The sequence below is a fragment of the Procambarus clarkii genome, chromosome 33, assembly GCF_040958095.1.
Source record: "Procambarus clarkii isolate CNS0578487 chromosome 33, FALCON_Pclarkii_2.0, whole genome shotgun sequence".
Classification (NCBI taxonomy): Eukaryota; Metazoa; Arthropoda; class Malacostraca; order Decapoda; family Cambaridae; genus Procambarus; species Procambarus clarkii.
The window spans coordinates 32,089,766-32,109,577 of NC_091182.1; the positions used below are offsets into that span (position 1 = coordinate 32,089,766).

General features: G+C 50.1%; 2 protein-coding genes across 4 annotated transcripts in view; both read right to left on the minus strand.

Moving 5' to 3' along the window:
* The window catches only part of LOC123765292 (protein rolling stone), a 99,709-nt gene that overhangs the window by 48,074 nt on the left and 31,823 nt on the right, over positions 1–19,812 (minus strand). For 2 of the 3 annotated variants that reach the window (XM_069335527.1, XM_045753840.2), the window contains exon 1: positions 17,148–17,285. The exons of the other annotated variant lie outside the window; for it this stretch is intronic. The gene's annotated coding sequence lies outside the window, so the exon portion shown is untranslated. Of the gene's footprint in view, positions 1–17,147; positions 17,286–19,812 lie in introns of those variants that run through there. 3 annotated transcript variants of the gene reach the window in all.
* LOC123765393 (proline-rich protein 36-like) lies at positions 1,663–4,365 on the minus strand. Its single transcript, XM_069335394.1, has 2 exons — positions 3,955–4,365; positions 1,663–2,709 (listed from the first exon to the last, which is right to left on the minus strand). Exons 1-2 carry the CDS (start codon positions 4,363–4,365, stop codon positions 1,663–1,665), a joined length of 1,458 nt encoding a protein of 485 aa, XP_069191495.1.

The window sequence follows — 19,812 nt, forward strand, 5'->3', positions numbered from 1 at the left end:
GCAGGGTGTGTCCACGGTGCTGAAGTGCGGCTGTGCCAGGGTGTGGCCACGGTGCTGTAGTGTGGCTATGGCAGGGTGTGGCCACGGTGCTGTAATGTGGCTATGGCAGGGTGTGGCCACGGTGCTGTAGTGTGGCTATGGCAGGGTGTGGCCACGGTGCTGTAGTGTGGCTATGGCAGGGTGTGGCCACGGTTGTAGAGTGTGGCTGTGCCAGGGTGTGGCCACGGGTGGCTAGAGTCTGGCTGTGCCAGGGTGTGGCAACGATGCTAGAGTGTGGCTGTGCCAGGGTGTGGCAACGGTGCTTGGGTGTGGCTGTGCCAGGGTGTGGCCACGGTGCTAGGGTGTGGTTGTGCCAGGGTGTGGCCACGGTGCTAGAGTCTGGCTGTAGCAGGGTGTGGCCACGGTGCTAGAGTCTGGCTGTGCCAAGGTGTGGCCACGATGCTGGAGTGTGGCTGTGCCAGGGTGTGGCCACGGTGCTGGAGTGTGGCTGTACCAGGGTGTGGCCACGGTGCTAGGGTGTGGCTGTGACAGGGTGTGGCCACGGTGCTAGGGTGTGGCTGTGCCAAGGTGTGGCCACGGTGCTGGAGTGTGGCTGTACCAGGATGTGGCCACGGTGCTAGAGTGTGGCTGTGCCAGGGTGTGGCCACGGTGCTGGAGTGTGGCTGTACCAGGGTGTGGCCACGGTGCTGGAGTGTGGCTGTACCAGGGTGTGGCCACGGTGCTAGAGTCTGGCTGTGCCAAGGTGTGGCCACAGGTGGCTAGAGTCTGGCTGTGCCAGGGTGTGGCCACGGTGCTAGGGTGTGGCTGTGGCAGGGTGTGGCCACGGTGCTAGGGTGTGGCTGTGGCAGGGTGTGACCACGGTGCTAGAGTCTGGCTGTGCCAGGGTGTGGCCACGGTGCTAGAGTGTGGCTGTACCAGGGTGTGGCCACGGTGCTAGGGTGTGGCTGTGGCAGGGTGTGGCCACGGTGCTAGAGTGTGGCTGTACCAGGGTGTGGCCACGGTGCTAGGGTGTGGCTGTGGCAGGGTGTGACCACGGTGCTAGAGTCTGGCTGTGCCAGGGTGTGGCCACGGTGCTGGAGTGTGGCTGTGCCAGGGTGTGGCCACGGTGCTAGGGTGTGGCTGTGGCAGGGTGTGACCATGGTGCTAGGGTGTGGCTGTGGCAGGGTGTGACCATGGTACTAGAGTCTGGCTGTGCCAGGGTGTGGCCACGGTGCTAGAGTGTGGCTGTGGCAGGGTGTGGCCACGGTGCTAGAGTCTGGCTGTACCAGGGTGTGGCCACGGTGCTGGAGTGTGGCTGTACCAGGGTGTGGCCACGGTGCTAGAGTCTGGCTGTACCAGGGTGTGGCCACAGGTGGCTAGCGTCAGACTGTAGTAGAGAGTCGAACCATGACCAGGATGTGGTCAAACGCAACGTAACCCCCAGAACCCAAAAAAATAACGAAAATAAAACGATTGAAGAACAATTTTCTAGAACAAATAACATCTTGAAATCGAAGGCAAACAAGACATAACGTAACCTGGGAGCAGCAGCAGCACCACCGCTCTGGGAACAGCTCTATAGAGCGCAGTTATCGGAACACCAGAGCAATTCAAGACGACGCCCGCGGCTCCTTAACAAGCTACTTACCCAACGATTCCCGATACTGTGGGAGGAACGTTGATTTATTTAATATGTAGTTGTGTAGGTGTGGTGCCACGGCACTTGTGGCACTTGTCGCCACGGCACTTGTGGGGTACTTGTTGCCACGGCACTTGTGGGGCACTTGTTGCCACGGCACTTGTGGGGCATTTGTTGCCACGGCACTTGTGGGGCATTTGTTGCCACGGCACTTGTGGGGTACTTGTCGCCACGGCACTTGTGGGGCACTTGTTGCCACGGCACTTGGGGGGCACTTGTTGCAACGGCACTTGTGGGGTACTTGTTGCCACGGCACTTGTGGGACATTTGTTGCCACGGCACTTGTGGGGCACTTGTCGCCACGGCACTTGTGGGGCACTTGTTGCCACGGCACTTGTGGGGTACTTGTTGCCACGGCACTTGTGGGGTACTTGTCGCCACGGCACTTGTGGGGCACTTGTTGCCACGGCACTTGTGGGGCATTTGTTGCCACGGCACTTGTGGGGCACTTGTTGCCACGGCACTTGTGGGGCACTTGTTGCCACGGCACTTGTGGGGCACTTGTTGTCACGGCACTTGCGGGGCATTTGTTGCCACGGCACTTGTGGGGCACTTGTTGCCACGGCACTTGTGGGGCACTTGTTGCCACGGCACTTGTGGGGCACTTGTTGCCACGGCACTTGTGGGGCACTTGTTGCCACGGCACTTGTGGGGCACTTGGTGCCACGGCACTTGTGGGGCACTTGGTGCCACGGCACTTGTGGGGCACTTGGTGCCACGGCACTTGTGGGGCACTTGGTGCCACGGCACTTGTGGGGTACTTGTTGCCACGGCACTTGTGGGGTACTTGTTGCCACGGCACTTGTGGGGCACTTGTTGCCACGGCACTTGTGGGGTACTTGTTGCCACGGCACTTGTGGGGCACTTGTTGCTACGGCACTTGTGGTGTACTTGTTGCCACGGCACTTGTGGGGCACTTGTTGCCACGGCACTTGTGGGGCTTGTCGCCACGGCACTTGTGGGGTACTTGTTGCCACGGCACTTGTGGGGCTTGTTGCCACGGCACTTGTGGGGCACTTGTTGCCACGGCACTTGTGGGGCACTTGTTGTCACGGCACTTGTGGGGCACTTGTTGCCACGGCACTTGTGGGGCTTGTTGCCACGGCACTTGTGGGGCACTTGTTGTCACGGCACTTGTGGGGCTTGTTGCCACGGCACTTGTGGGGTACTTGTTGCCACGGCACTTGTGGGGCACTTGTGGGGCACTTGTTGTCACGGCACTTGTGGGGCACTTGTTGCCACGGCACTTGTGGGGCACTTGTGGGGCACTTGTTGTCACGGCACTTGTGGGGCTTGTTGCCACGGCACTTGTGGGGTACTTGTTGCCACGGCACTTGTGGGGCACTTGTTGTCACGGCACTTGTGGGGCACTTGTTGTCACGTCACTTGTGGGGCACTTGTTGCCACGGCACTTGTGGGGCACTTGTTGTCACGGCACTTGTGGGGCACTTGTTGTCACGGCACTTGTGGGGCACTTGTTGTCACGGCACTTGTGGGACACTTGTTGCCACGGCACTTGTGGGGCACTTGTTGTCACGGCACTTGTGGGGCACTTGTTGTCACGGCACTTGTGGGGCACTTGTTGTCACGGCACTTGTGGGACACTTGTTGCCACGGCACTTGTGGGGCACTTGTTGTCATGGCACTTGTGGGGCACTTGTTGTCACGGCACTTGTGGGGCACTTGTTGTCACGGCACTTGTGGGGCACTTGTTGTCACGGCACTTGTGGGGCACTTGTTGCCACGGCACTTGTGGGGCACTTGTTGTCACGGCACTTGTGGGGCACTTGTTGTCACGGCACTTGTGGGGCACTTGTTGTCACGGCACTTGTGGGGCACTTGTTGCCACGGCACTTGTGGGGCTTGTCGCCACGGCACTTGTGGGGTACTTGTTGCCACGGCACTTGTGGGGTACTTGTTGTCACGGCACTTGTGGGGCACTTGTTGTCACGGCACTTGTGGGGTACTTGTTGCCACGGCACTTGTGGGGTACTTGTTGCCACGGCACTTGTGGGGTACTTGTTGCCACGGCACTTGTGGGGTACTTGTTGTCACGGCACTTGTGGGGCACTTGTTGCCACGGCACTTGTGGGGCTTGTTGCCACGGCACTTGTGGGGCACTTGTTGCCACGGCACTTGTGGGGTACTTGTTGTCACGGCACTTGTGGGGCACTTGTTGTCACGGCACTTGTTGCCACGGCACTTGTGGGGTACTTGTTGCCACGGCACTTGTGGGGTACTTGTTGTCACGGCACTTGTGGGGTACTTGTTGTTACGGCACTTGTGGGGTACTTGTTGTCACGGCACTTGTGGGGCACTTGTTGCCACGGCACTTGTGGGGCTTGTTGCCACGGCACTTGTGGGGCACTTGTTGCCACGGCACTTGTGGGGCATTTGTTGCCACGGCACTTGTGGGGCACTTGGCGCCACGGCACTTGTGGGGCACTTGTTGCCACGGCACTTGTGGGGCACTTGTTGCCACGGCACTTGGGGGGCACTTGTTGCAACGGCACTTGTGGGGCACTTGTGGGGCACTTGGTGCCACGGCACTTGTGGGGCACTTGTGGGACACTTGTTGCCACGGCACTTGTGGGGCACTTGTCGCCACGGCACTTGTTGCCACGGCACTTGTCGCCACGGCACTTGTAGGGCACTCGTCGCCACGACACTTGTTGCCACGGCAACATAGGAACTCTGCCCACTTGTGTCCTCCTCCGCCGGGGATCGATCCCCGGACCCTAGGACTACGAATCCCGAGTGCTGTCCTCTCAGCCGTCAGGCCCCTGTGAATCTGTGTAGTATGTCTGTCTCTCTATTACTGTAATATAGGAGTCACGAATCGGTATAACTCAAAAGAGGTAACGAGTATTCGAACATTTCGATCACTAAACGAATTTTTGTCAACGAAATTTTGATTCGCTAATAATATTTAGAGAATTGTCTTCAGTGAATCAATACCTTTTAAGGGTCTTAACATTGCTCACGAATGAGCAATGTTCCAGGTACAGGGGATCTGTACCCTGATTAATTCACCGGATAGTGAGGGGTCATTGTACTGTTGTTTTTATTCCCAACATGTACATCATTATTTTACACTTGCACAAGTCAAGTGCACTTTCACAAAAACACACGCATAAACTCACATATGTACAACACTATTTCACAAAAATGCACACACACACACATTTCCCCAAATCAAATGCTCATTCACACCATTTACACTTGCTCAAAAAATCACTTTCACAAAATATCATTTTTCACAAAATATAATATTTTCACAAAATATAAAATTTTCACAAAATATAGCATTTTCACAAAATATAACATTTTCACAAAATATAACATTTTCACAAAATATAACATTTTCACAAAATATCACATTTTAACAAAATATCACATTTTAACAAAATATAACATTTTCACAAAATATAACATTTTCACAAAATATAACATTTTCACAAAATATAACATTTTTACAAAATATAACATTTTCACAAAATATAACATTTTCACAAAATATAACATTTTCACAAAATATAACATTTTCACAAAATATAACATTTTCACAAAATATAAAATTTTCACAAAATATAGCATTTTCACAAAATATAACATTTTCACAAAATATAAAATTTTCACAAAATATCACATTTTAACAAAATATCACATTTTAACAAAATATAACATTTTCACAAAATATAACATTTTCACAAAATATAACATTTTCACAAAATATAGCATTTTCACAAAATATAACATTTTCACAAAATATAAAATTTTCACAAAATATCACATTTTAACAAAATATAACATTTTCACAAAATATAACATTTTCACAAAATATAACATTTTCACAAAATATAACATTTTCACAAAATATAACATTTTCACAAAATATAACATTTTCACTAAAATATCAATGACACATTGCACAATTCAAACACATTATCAAAATACATACATACCTGCACACATTAAACACAGCTTCACAAAAATAACACTTGCTTCCCGTGACAATGTGACAAATGGCTACTAGAGTTCAACACACGCAAGTGTAAAGTTATGGAAATAGTAATAGAAAGACAGGAGGCCAAAGGGGAAACTACTTATACCTGTGACGACTCGAGAAAGAGACCCCGAGAGTGGACGTAATATCAAATCTAATAATGTGTTTAGAGACGAGTTGAAGATTGCGCCATCTTGGGCGGACCATATTGTGATGGATGTAATTTGCATTATGTGCCATGTGTGATATCGGTGCCAGGTTAAGACTGGTGCTGAAGGGTGCCAACAGTGGGAATCATAGCACACATTAAATCGTAATTATTGGGTATTTTGATTTGTATTATTTATTTGTATTTTAATTGGATATTTGAAACCAGTCTATCTCTCACTTCCCCTTCTCCCTCCCCCTGTCTCTCACCCACTATTTCCCCTGACCACTTCTCTCCCCCTCTACCTTCCCCTCTCCACCTCTACCTTCCCCTCTCCACCTCTACCTTCCCCTCTCCACTATCTTCCTCCACTACCTTTCTGGTCCCTTTTACCTTCTCTCTTTCTTTCTCTTTCATGCCACTCTCCACCTCACACCACTTCTCCTTACTCCCCTTTCAACTCTCGCTCTCACTCTCACTTTCCCCTCACTTCCCTTCTGACTCCTCTTCTCTCCTCTACACCCTCTCTTCCAATACCTCCCCTCTCCACTTTCTCTCACAAATTTCCCAATATACTCTTTTCTACCTTTCTGTACCTTTCCTCATTCTCCTCTTACTTGACTCTTTGACGCTAATGTGCCAGAGAGAGAGAGAGAGAGAGAGAGAGAGAGAGAGAGAGAGAGAGAGAGAGAGAGAGAGAGAGAGAGAGAGAGACAGAGAGAGAGAGAGAGAGAGAGAGCCCAGGTAGCTGGAGGCAGCTTCTCAAGGTGAGGAAGACGGTCTCTAATCTCCAGGAGTCAACATCATCTTAACTTCAAGATGCTGAGGGTCGTCACATCCTCTCTCTCTCTCTCTCTCTCTCTCTCTCTCTCTCTCTCTCTCTCTCTCTCTCTCTCTCTATCTCTCTCTCTCTCTCTCTCTCTCTCTCTCTCTCTCCTTTTTGCCTTCCTTCTTACTTCCGTCACTCTTCCTTTTCTACCCACGGCTTTTAATATTATCTCACGAGCCATGACAGACAGAACACAACAAAAGTGAACATTGAGTGTGTGTATACAGTTATAAGCTGGGTACACGCACGTCTGTGTGTGTATGTGTGTGTGTGTGTGTGTGTGTGTGCGTGTGTGCGTGTGTGCGTGTGTGCGTGTGTGTGTGTGTGTGTGTGTGTGTGTGTGTGTGTGTGTGTGTGTGTGTGTGTGTGTGGAGGCTCAGGTCCTCGAACTAGGGAATGATAATATTTGGGTCTAGAAGGATAGTCCTATAATTCACCTCTCTTACACGATCAAGTTTGGTAGGGGATAGACGTGAGAATAGGGTTAGAGAGGGAGCTCTAAGAGGAAAAGGGAAAGCAGGGAAGGAGGTAACTGTAGAGGGAAGGGGGTGGGAGGGAGGAGGAGGAGGCCGAGGACTCTAATGGAGTTTCGAGATAATGAACAATGGGAAAGGAAATGCAAGAGTGCAGAGGATAAGGTATTCCAGAGGTTGTAGAGGACATACAGGAGCTGTAGAGGGTTAGGGGGATACAGGAGCTGTAGAGGGTAAGAGAGGGAAGAGGGGATAGGGGAGGAGAGAAGGGGAGGAATAGGGGATGTAAAGTTGTTAAGTGCCAAGATAGGACCCCCGGGCGGAGGAGCGAGGGAGGGATGATAGGTATATTAAACTCTAATCTATGAGCGATTACTTCATGGCACCGCGTCATCCACGAGGGGTGCCAGTGCCACGGTGGAGGGGGGGCAGGGTTGCCAGTGCCACAGTGGAGGGGGGCAGGGCTGCCAGTGCCACGGTGGAGGGGGGGCAGGGCTGCCAGTGCCACGGTGGAGGGGGGCAGGGCTGCCAGTGCCACGGTGGAGGGGGGGGGCAGGGCTGCCAGTGCCACGGTGGAGGGGGGGCAGGACTGCCAGTGCCACGGTGGAGGGGGAGCAGGACTGCCAGTGCCACGGTGGAGGGGGGGCAGGGCTGTCAGTGCCACGGTGGAGGGGGGCAGGACTGCCAGTGCCACGGTGGAGGGGGGCAGGGCTGCCAGTGCCACGGTGGAGGGGGGCAGGACTGCCAGTGCCACGGTGGAGGAGGGGCAGGGCTGCCAGTGCCACGGTGGAGGGGGGCAGGGTTGCCAGTGCCACGGTGGAGGGGGGCAGGACTGCCAGTGCCACGGTGGAGGGGGGGCAGGGCTGCCAGTGCCACGGTGGAGGGGGGCAGGACTGCCAGTGCCACGGTGGAGGGGGGCAGGGCTACCAGTGCCACGGTGGAGGGGGGGCAGGACTGCCAGTGCCACGGTGGAGGGGGGGCAGGGCTGCCAGTGCCACGGTAAAGAGGGGGCAGGGCTCCCAGTGCCACGGTGGAGGGGGGGCAGGGCTGCCAGTGCCACGGTGGAGGGGGGCAGGGCTGCCAGTGCCACGGTGGAGGGGGGGCAGGGCTGCCAGTGCCACGGAGGAGGGGGGGCAGGGCTGCCAGTGCCACGGTGGAGGGGGCAGGACTGCCAGTGCCACGGTGGAGGGGGGCAGGGCTGCCAGTGCCACGGTGGAGGGGGGCAGGACTGCCAGTGCCACGGTGGAGGGGGGCAGGGCTGCCAGTGCCACGGTGGAGGGGGGCAGGGCTGCCAGTGCCACGGTGGAGGGGGGCAGGGCTGCCAGTGCCACGGTGGAGGGGGGCAGGGCTGCCAGTGCCACGGTGGAGGGGGGCAGGGCTGCCAGTGCCACGGTGGAGGGGGGGGGCAGGGCTGCCAGTGCCACGGTGGAGGGGGGCAGGGCTGCCAGTGCCACGGTGGAGGGGGGCAGGGCTGCCAGTGCCACGGTGGAGGGGGGCAGGGCTCCCAGTGCCACGGTGGAGGATTACAAAGAGCAAAGAATGACGAAAAAGAGGAATGTGACGGTAATTTCTAATAGAGAAAAATGAGAGAGAAAGAAGGAATATCATTGTTTACGGTGTTTCATTATGTTTACCGAGAGGTGCAGTTTAGACAGAAATATAGTGAGGAAAAAACAAGGTGCAAACCTGAAAAATTGTTTACGTTACGGCAACTTTCCTGGATTTCTGTGATTTTGCATATATTTGTCATTGCAAATCGACTGTAACAATATCCGCCAGCTTACGATAAGCAATGGCATGACAGACTAGTTCAGAAGACTGCCGAGAGGGCGTCTTGGAGGAGGCGCAAGACTCAGGCACAACACAATATATACCCAGACACATATGGGATGATTTAACACACGGGGGTGGGGGGGTGGGGTTGGAGTGGGGGAAAATATGGAGCCTAAGCCCCTGGTTCTTGTGGAAGAGGGAAGGAAGGGGACACCATAACATGGAGAACACTTTCCCATACCTTGAAAGGCGACCTGCTCTCTCCCTCCCTCTTCTCACACATAAGGAATATGCAACATAATAGAACAGGTGTCTGAGGTTTATGTCTCTCTCTTTCTCTCTCTCTCTCTCTCTCTCTCTCTCTCTCTCTCTCTCTCTCTCTCTCTCTCTCTCTCTCTCTCTCTCTCTCTCTCCTCCTCCTCCTTCCCCTTCCTCTCCCACTTTTCCCTTTTCTCTCTTGCCCCTCCTGCTCCTGTCTACCCTCATTTCAACCCCCAACCCCCGTCTCCCTCCATCGCGGTCTCTCCCCCTCTTTCCTCCCTCACCCTCTCTTCTTTTTCCCCTCAACATCATAAACCTTATTTTCACTGTTGTTACTTTGATGCAACGTTGTAACAACATAATTTAAAACGTTGTCGTTATGTTGTATTTAAGTCGGGACATTATGAACAGCTGAAAATCTTTTGAAAAAAAAATCAGTGAAACTAAACCTCAGTTTCAGACTTCACAGGTGTCGCTGGGACTCGAAATAGGGGCCGATTTTTCTTAAAGAGGGGCATGGTGATGAGACCTCATCCACCCTATGACACTGCCCATACCATCACTAGTCACCATGAAAAGTTCCGGGAGACTAATCCGAGATTGTCTGGTCTCCTACATTGGACAGACACAGACATTTTCAATTAGATAAACACATAGATGTTCTTGAGATCTTGAGGTTATCTTGAGATGATTTCGGGGCTTAGTGCCCCCGCGGCCCGGTCTTCGACCAGGCCTCCACCCCCAGAAAGCAGCCTGTAGCAAGTTTCTAACTCCCAGGTACCTATTTACTGCTAGATGACAGAAACATCAGGGTGAAAGAAACATTTTGCCCATTTGTCCCCGCCTCCACCGGGTATCGAACCCGGAACCTTAGGACTACGGATCCGAAGCGCTGTCCACCCAGCTGTCAGACGCCCGTAGATCAACACATTTCTCATGTATTCTGCTTCCCAAAATAATCAACAACGTTACATGGCAACGGAGAAGAGGCCTAATAGAATTCTGAAACAAATGTATATGATAAAAATAAACACAAGTTCCAAATAATAGTGCTAAAAAAAATAGTAACGCAATGCGGATTAGTGGCTTTAAGGGATTTAAAAACATCAATGTTATGTATTCTCATATAAACAATGTTCGTTCTTGTATATATAATAAATATCAATAAATAAAGCAATTGACGATCACAAAACACTGATCATTTTTATGCGAAAAATCCACAGAGAAATGTGGAAAGGAAGTGAACGTTTCGGCCTGATTAAAGCCGTTGTCAACACCAAAGTGATGTCGAGTTTGGTGTTGACAACGGCTTTAATCAGGCCGAAACGTTCACTTCCTTTCCACATTTCTCTGTGGATTTTCCGCATCAATGAATAAATAAAAGAAACCCAGATCCCACAGCCCCGGACAACGTGTGTACGTCTGATACCATACTACTTGTGAAGGAGGAAATGTATATGTTTACCTCTCAGAATGTTTGGTAATGTGTTTATTTGTGATGTGTGTCTATGTATATATTAACACGATGTACTGAATGGGGTGAGAATAGCTTGAGCTACCTCATCCCTTTGTGTGTATTTTACCTCAATAAACTTATTTCAATTTCAATTTCAACCATCCAGGCCCCCATACGAAGGTTGGCAGAATACTGGGACTAAATACTAACATCAGAGGGATCAAAATTCGCTTTACTGACAATAAACATAAAAACCGCTTAAGGCGAACTAATATGCTTCCGTAACCTGAGCATAAACACCTTCCCCCTCACTTATACAAGGCTGCAGCCCCTCCTTATCTTGACTAACCCCGCATCGTACCACAGCATTCCCTTACAGGAATCTAACAAAGCCAGAGTTTGTACCAAGACACAGTATTAGAGGTGTAAGACGCCTCACTCCCAAGCAAAGTCTACGTCTTCCAAGAGCTCCACGAAACACTGAGCATTATACACCACAACAACACACCACCAGCAGCGTGCGAAACACGATCTAAATATTCAGAACAAATGCTAGAAAGCTTACTCCAAGAGCAGACTCTCTACTCCCACAACTGGGGCACTAAGAGCTTGGAACTACTAGGGGAACACCCAAGGAAAAGTGTAGGTAAAAGAACTATTAGCACACTCCTCATGTGCTAAGTACACCCCTACATACACACTTCAAAGTACACAGTCCTAAAAACATTACCACAAAAGCATATTCCTGCAGATATTAGCTGCCAATACTACACACACGAGCATCAGGGTATTGTCACGGTAAAATCTCCAGGAAGAGAGTCGGCCTACTCCATTATCGCCTATTCTACTCATTCACGTCTATGTAATAAAGAACTGCAGCCAAGAACAACAACTACTACTTACAGACGTCTAGACAACCAGTCTACCAGTCCCCCCTCCTGTACCACGGCCCGTCACCCCACCTCGGACCTGGGTCGCTGCGAGGCCACGCCCTCCTTAACAAGCAGTTAAAGGAGCCGGTTCATTGTTTAAAGAAGACATCAGCACCATCTGCTCGGTCGATATTCTGTATATATAGGGCTACTAAGCTCTCCAAGATTCAGATTACTCCTGAGTGCTACGCTGAGTAGACCTGTTGACACATCTCGGTGTGGTAACAGAGCTGTTTAGTTTGACTCACAGTACTCCGCACCATATTTTATTTTGCACCTTAACGTAACGTAAATTTGATTATTCATCTTGTTTGTTTTGTATACTTTGTATTAAAGCCAAGCCTCGATATTATATATTTTGTAATTTGTTTAAAGTAATTTCTATTAAAGTAAAGTATTTTAAAATTTTTGTTCTCTATGTTTTCTCCTACAGTGAAGATAACTTGCAGTTTAACATTTTTTTTCTTTAATTTTTAATTTTGTGACAGGCATTCCATCTGCCTAGGGAAGACTGCAATAACACCTATTTTTTACCGTCACAGTATAACCGTTCATGCATGCTCCCCCATCGTCCATACACGCAGATCCACACATGCTGCAACACACGTGAAGATCCTTGCAAACACACGCCATCAGCCACCTGGCAACAATTTCACCATACGGGGCTCACCATAGCCCGTGCTACTTGGAACTGCTTGTTCCAAGTAGCGAATCTTAAACAACAACAACCACCTGGCAAAAGCGAGCAAGCTTGGCTTAGCTTCCAAACAAACGTACACCCCGTCAACAAAGCTGGCATCCTCTCCAAATCCGTGTCAGGGCAAGAGTTGGGGTGGCTAGGGGTTAGGTTAAGGGTTGAAGGGCTTGGGTAGGTGAAGGGGAGGACTGGGGGATGGGTAAGCGGACCGTTGATGGGGAAGGGGCATCCCTCTCTCTCTCTCTCTCTCTCTTGGATGAGAGAGTGGGATTGAAGGGGAGGGGATTACAGGCCACTGGGAGAGAAATGGGGGGACCGAGGGGATGGAATAGGTCACGGGGGAAGGGGGACTGGGAAGGAGGTCTAGCAAGGGGGACCGGGGAAGGAAGACCCGTAAATGAGAACCGGAGATGGGAAAAAGTATTTTGCTATTAGGTAAGAGGATGAAGAAATATGATGAGAGAGGAAGGAGGAGGAAATAAACGGAAAAGGAAATAGTAACGCGAAGGAAAACACACTGAACAATAAAGAGTGAACAATAAAGAGTGAACAATAAAGAGTGAACAATAAAGAGCTGCAAAATACCACAAGTTAATTGTGGAAAGCGATTAAAGGATAATGAATAAATTGCAATAATTGAGGTGAGAAGAGAGGAATTGAGGGAGAAAGGAGGAAACATTGTAATAAATGATAACTTGCAAAAGGTGTGAAAGAAGGAGGGGGGTGGGGGGGAGGGGAGAGAATGCTGATTAGATTATATAATCTGAGTATTTACCCGAAATGTACCTGTTGCCGGTTTCAAGAGTCCTTACTCCCTTAACCCGTCCCATATGTTTTTTTTTTCTGTGATGATTTGATGGACAATGCTGTTGCTGCCAGCGGCCCGCATGGTCCATACACTGCCACAACAACCTAGCTGATCCGGAACGTCTTAAACGAATCTGTTTAATTCACAAATAAAAATTTCAACCAGTATACCAGCAGTATTTCTTTTATGTTCCTGTAGAACGTCGATGAGTCGTATAGATTCTGGTGTTCATCCATCGTTCTCCGATTGTTCTTATTCCTCTATTTATATAGTGTTCTCCGATTGTTCTTATTCCTCTATTTATATAGTGTTCTCCGATTGTTCTTATTCCTCTATTTATATAGTGTTCTCCGATTGTTCTTATTCCTCTATTTATATAGTGTTCTCCGATTGTGCTTACGAGTCGTCTGTTCTTCAATGTGTTTGTTCTACACATTCATCAATAACTTTCGCTCTTGTATGCTATATTATTGTGCAGATTGGGGAGCTCTGCCTTCGTGGACCTGGCCAGCGCTGAGAACGTCCAAGAGTTGCCAGCGCTGAGAACGTCCAAGTGCTGCCAGCGCTGAGAACGTCCAAGAGTTGCCAGCGCTGAGAACGTCCAAGAGTTGCCAGCGCTGAGAACGTCCAAGTGCTGCCAGCGCTGAGAACGTCCAAGAGTTGCCAGCGCTGAGAACGTCCAAGAGTTGCCAGCGCTGAGAACGTCCAAGAGTTGCCAGCGCTGAGAACGTCCAAGAGTTGCCAGCGCTGAGAACGTCCAAGAGTTGCCAGCGCTGAGAACGTCCAAGAGTTGCCAGCGCTGAGAACGTCCAAGTGCTGCCAGCGCTGAGAACGTCCAAGAGTTGGCAGTGCAGAGAACGTCCAAGAGTTGCCAGCGCTGAGAACGTCCAAGAGTTGGCAGCGCTGAGAACGTCCAAGAGTTGGCAGCGCTGAGAACGTCCAAGTGCTGCCAGCGCTGAAAACGTCCAAGAGTTGGCAGCGCTGAGAACGTCCAAGAGTTGCCAGCGCTGAGAACGTCCAAGAGTTGCCAGCGCTGAGAACGTCCAAGAGTTGCCAGCGCTGAGAACGTCCAAGAGTTGCCAGCGCTGAGAACGTCCAAGAGTTGCCAGCGCTGAGAACGTCCAAGTGCTGCCAGCGCTGAGAACGTCCAAGAGTTGGCAGTGCAGAGAACGTCCAAGAGTTGCCAGCGCTGAGAACGTCCAAGAGTTGGCAGCGCTGAGAACGTCCAAGAGTTGGCAGCGCTGAGAACGTCCAAGTGCTGCCAGCGCTGAAAACGTCCAAGAGTTGGCAGCGCTGAGAACGTCCAAGAGGTGCCAGCGCTGAGAACGTCCAAGAGTTGCCAGCGCTGAGAACGTCCAAGAGTTGCCAGCGCTGAGAACGTCCAAGAGTTGCCAGCGCTGAGAACGTCCAAGTGCTGCCAGCGCTGAGAACGTCCAAGAGTTGGCAGTGCAGAGAACGTCCAAGAGTTGCCAGCGCTGAGAACGTCCAAGAGTTGGCAGCGCTGAGAACGTCCAAGAGCTGGCAGCGCTGAAAACGTCCAAGAGTTGGCAGCGCTGAGAACGTCCAAGTGCTGCCAGCGCTGAGAACAACGAACAACAGGGATGAGTCGCAGGAGCGTAACTATCCCCTCCCCCCCTAAATACCACCCCCCCCTTCCCCCACACCCTCCCCCCCTCCCTAAATCCCCCGTCCCCCACACCCTCCCCTCCCTAAATCCCCCGTCCCCTACACCCTCCCCTCCCTAAATCCCCCGTCCCCCATACTCCCCCCCCTCCCTAAATCCCCCGTCTCCCCCACACTCTCCCCCCCCCCCTAAATTCCCCCCCTCCCACCCCACCCTTCTCCATCAGCCTTACCTACATCAGACAGTTGGAGGACCTGGCCAAACACCCCTCGAGTCTTCAGTATACATATACATACACATACACCCACTCTCCCCCCCCCCACAGGGAGGGGGGGTTGGGAACCCCCCCCCCCCAGTGTTTTCTATCAAGTTGGGGAGGGGGTTAAACAGTCTATAAGCAGTAAAAAAAAAATGTGTACGTGTGAATGCATAACTGGTAAACTGACAGAAATTATAAGATAGTGAAGACAGATGAAATAGTGGATTTGGAATTAATTGTTGTAACGACACCTGGGAGGCGACACCTGGGAGACGACACCTGGGAGGCGACACCTGGGAGGCGACACCTGGGAGACGACACCTGGGAGGCGACACCTGGGAGGCGACACCTGGGAGACGACACCTGGGAGGCGACACCTGGGAGGCGACACCTGGGAGACGACACCTGGGAGACGACACCTGGGAGGCGACACCTGGGAGGCGACACCTGGGAGACGACACCTGGACACACTCAACCTATCGTGCTCCAGCAGACCGAGTAAGGTCTCAGGGACCCCTTGTTGACTAAGGTAGTTTATTGTTATGACAACATCAGGGCGGGCGACCAGGGCGGGCGACCAGGCCAGGCGACCAGGCCGGGCGACCAGGGCGGGCGACCAGGGCGGGCGACCAGGGCGGGCGACCAGGGCGGGCGACCAGGCCGGTCGACCAGGCCGGGCGACCGGGTCAACCAGCATGAGGGAAGAGGAGGACAGGTTTACAGAGAAAGTGAGAGGGGGAAATATGTTGAGAGGAGCAGAGATTGGGATAGAGAATATAATCCTTGGAATTAAAAAATAATTCCACAACTAATGGATGAGCCTGAGAGCCAAACACAAGTGCTCAAGGACTATATTCAGGGGAAAAATCAGGAAGATGATGGAGAGAATGGAAAAGCATATGAACAGTGCTTGACAAGGAGTTAGGAGCAGGAAGTATTAATACGGATAGGAGGGGATCTGATTAGTGGGGGATGGATTAGTGGGGGATCTGATTAGTGGGGGATGGATTAGTGGGGGATCTGATTAGTGGGGGATGGATTAGTGGGGATCTGATTAGTGGGGGATGGATTAGTGAATATGGGTACAAGATAGTGAGGGGGAGTAGGCTACGGAAGTTAGAGGAGCAACTTCAGAAAATACGGGAGATTGCAGACGCTACAAGTAGCAACAAGGTGGGAAAGGATACTCAGTAAGTGCTGTAACACTGTGGGGTAAGAACCAGCATGAAAGTGGACCACAGAGGAGGCGGACACCTGTCATTCATGGATTATGACAAGCAAAGACAACGTCAAAACATGAAAGAATATAAATTGAAACGTTTAAATTGGTAGGAGGCGGCCCCCGCCTCCTACCAATCCTTCCCCCCCTCCTTCTACCCCAAAACCCATTCCTTCCCCCTAGCACACCCTCTTTCTGACTCCCAACCTCACTACCTGTAAGGCCCCCCCCCCCCTCCCCCCGTGCCTCTCAGACTCTTCCTACCCCTCAAACCCACTATGCCCTTCGGAAATGTGTTCCTCACTTTCCATAAATGTGAGGAATACTAATATATAATATAATAATAATAATAGAATATAATATGTGTGGAAAAGTCAAACAACACTGCAAAGGAGGGAGGTAAGGTAATTATCAGCAGGAAGCACGAAGACAGCCTCACTACCCGCCAAACACACACCGAAACTACGACGTTGGTACAACGTTCGAACAAGTTTTAACACTTCCTAACCAGTTATAACAACCAATATAACAAGTTGTAACAACGTTCTAATACGTCATAAACACGTTAAGCCAAGATGTAACAACTTTATTACAAGTTGTAACAAGCGGAAAATAGAGACAGTTTCGGTTTGTGTTTCCAGGGTATACACCACTTGGAAGGAACACGAGGGCATGTAAGGATCTGGGATAGGATGGAAGAAAGACAGGAATGGTGCCCAACCACTTGAAACAGTCGGGGATTGAGCGCAGACCTGCCAGAAGCAAGGCCGTCCAGTCCAAGTGGTTGGGCCGCGAGAGGCCGAAAACATGATCATAAAATTAAATAAAATACCTTTAAAAGATGGTTAACAAGAACACTAAACAAGCTGTTGGTTGGAGCATAAACTACGAGCCACTGGCGGACCTGTGACAAGTGCATGTGTCATTACAAGTGTGTCATTACAAGTGTGTCATTACAAGTGTGAGGTGTGAGGGAGGCCTTACCGTGCTTGCCGGTGAGGCGAGGAGACCCCAGCACCAGGCGCCTCCCGAGGCTTGCTTCTCCACCACCACCACCACCACCACTCCTCCAACACTGCCTCCAACACTGCCTCCAAAACTCACTCCACCGCCAAGCCTCGCCACGCCCTGTTGAGACACCAGAGATGCTGTCATGAGAGAGAGACTCACTCCACAGATGCGCCACAATGAATGATTATTGCCGTCTAAATAATATATGCGAGCAGCTTGATCAGACCACCAACCAGGAGGCTTGATTAGAGACCGGGTCGTGTGGACAATGATTCCCAGAACCAGTACAAGGTAGAAACAGTTTTCTTTACACAGGAGGGTATAGGAGCGGACGAATTATAACTCCTGTTAGCAGACCGACGACAGCTTTCCCTTCCCATAGTTCATGGCAAGTCTTACCCCCTCTTAATTTTTCGTCATATCCTCCTAGTTTTCCATGGAACACGATCCGCTAACTAGTTAACAACTAGGTGCCCAGTTAATGCTGGGTGAACAGGGAGAAACAGTTAATAACTGGCGCCCAGTCAATCCTCCCTGGCCAGAATTCGAACTCAAACCAAATAACTAGCGAGGCGCGGGGCGAGTGTTAACACAACGACACCACGGATTGATTAGGGTTATTGTAACCGTGAACGAAAATTTAACTTACAGGACGACATGTATAGGAAAGTTAGTAGAGATCAAGGGCCATAAAGTTAGCAGAGATCTGCATTTATGCGGCTACCCTAGACTATGTGAAGGGTTGCATAGTTTGTGTCAAGAGCTAACCATATATTACTAAAAAGTCTCCCTCTGCCTGGATAGTTTGTCACACAGGGTCATATAATCACTCGCCTACAGTACAAAAACTTTGGGAGTATAATGATGGTTTCTACAAGAACAAGTGAATAAAGTAATTACTATGTTCCAGGTGGCTTGTACCAACAGGTCTCAATGGTTTAAAAGACTGGACACTCAGTAATATACTATGTGAGATCATGCCGCAGTTCCTGCTCACAGAGTTTGCACCTGGAGTGCTCAGGATTGGGAGATCCGTCACCTGCAGCCACCTGCCACAGGTAACGGTAACCCAACCTGATCCTTGCAACCACTGTGTCGCACAGTCTAGTGGACGTTTTGTGCTGTCAAATTATTATATATATATATATATATATATATATATATATATATATATATATATATATATATATATATATATATATATATATATATATATAATCAATTTTTTCTCAAATCTAAACGAAACATCATTTTATACTGATGCCTTCAGCGGTCTAATTTCTCGTCTATTCAACATGAGTGTTTGAGATAATATAGGCTTAAATCACACACTCACCCTCACTCACACACACACTCACACTCACACACACACACACACACACACACACACACACACACACACACACACACACACACACTCACACTCACACACACACACACTCACACTCACACTCACACACACACACACACACACACACACACACACACACACACACGTACGTCCAAGAGCTATTGGTCGATCTAATTCAACAAGGTTGAATTCTTTTTTTGCCTTCTGCACAGATTCTTTTTGGACTCTTTACAATTCTACGGATCGCCTATGTCACGTTTCACTACCTTACTCCACGTCAAAGTTGTTGCATCCTGATAAAACGATGACAAATATCACGTTAAAAACCATCCTTTTCATTCTGAGTCATTAGTTTAGCAACAACTAGTCCTGGGATATCTTATCTTGAGGTTATCTTGAGATGATTTCGGGGCTTTTTTTTTTAGCGTCCCCGCGGCCCGGTCCTCGACCAGGCCTCCACCCCCAGGAAGCAGCCCGTGACAGCTGACTAACACCCAGGTACCTATTTTACTGCTAGGTAACAGGGGCATAGGGTGAAAGAAACTCTGCCCATTGTTTCTCGCCGGCGCTTGGGATCGAACCCAGGACCACAGGATCACAAGAGATACCTGCTAAAAATTTACCACCATTATATCTGGCCGTTTATGACAGGTGTGGGGGCTTGCCATATATGACAGGTTTGGGGGCTTGTTGTACATCGTCTAGTGATGTGCTTCAAGTTTCATTGACATTTCCTCAGGGTTTCCGAGACGGGGCTCGTAAAACAGGTCTTCACTTGGCACCTGGCGAACATGATTACCGTTTTTAACAAGCGTGGCTGTTTTTACGTAAAGCGAACTCCGAGAACTAGGCAAATGACACTAAAGAATGCTGAAAGGACCAACTAAGATGCTAACGAACACTTGAAACCAAACATTTGGTTTCATCCTGGAAACACAAACCGTAACTGTCTCTATTTTCCGCTTGTTACAACTTGTAATAAAGTTGTTACATCTTGGCTTAACGTGTTTATGACGTATTAGAACGTTGTTACAACTTGCTATATTGGTTGTTGTAACTTGTTAGGTGATGTTAAAACTTGTTGGAACGTTGTACCAACGTCGTAGTTTCGTTGTGTGTTTGGCCACTCTGCCACCAGGGGGACTGGTGGCTGAGTGGACAGCTTTCGGGACTCCTAATCCTATGGACCGGGGATTCGATCCCCGACGCCGGCGAGAAACAAAATGGGCAGAGTTTCTTTCACCCTGATGCTCTGTTACCTAGCAGTAAATAGGTACCTGGGAGTTA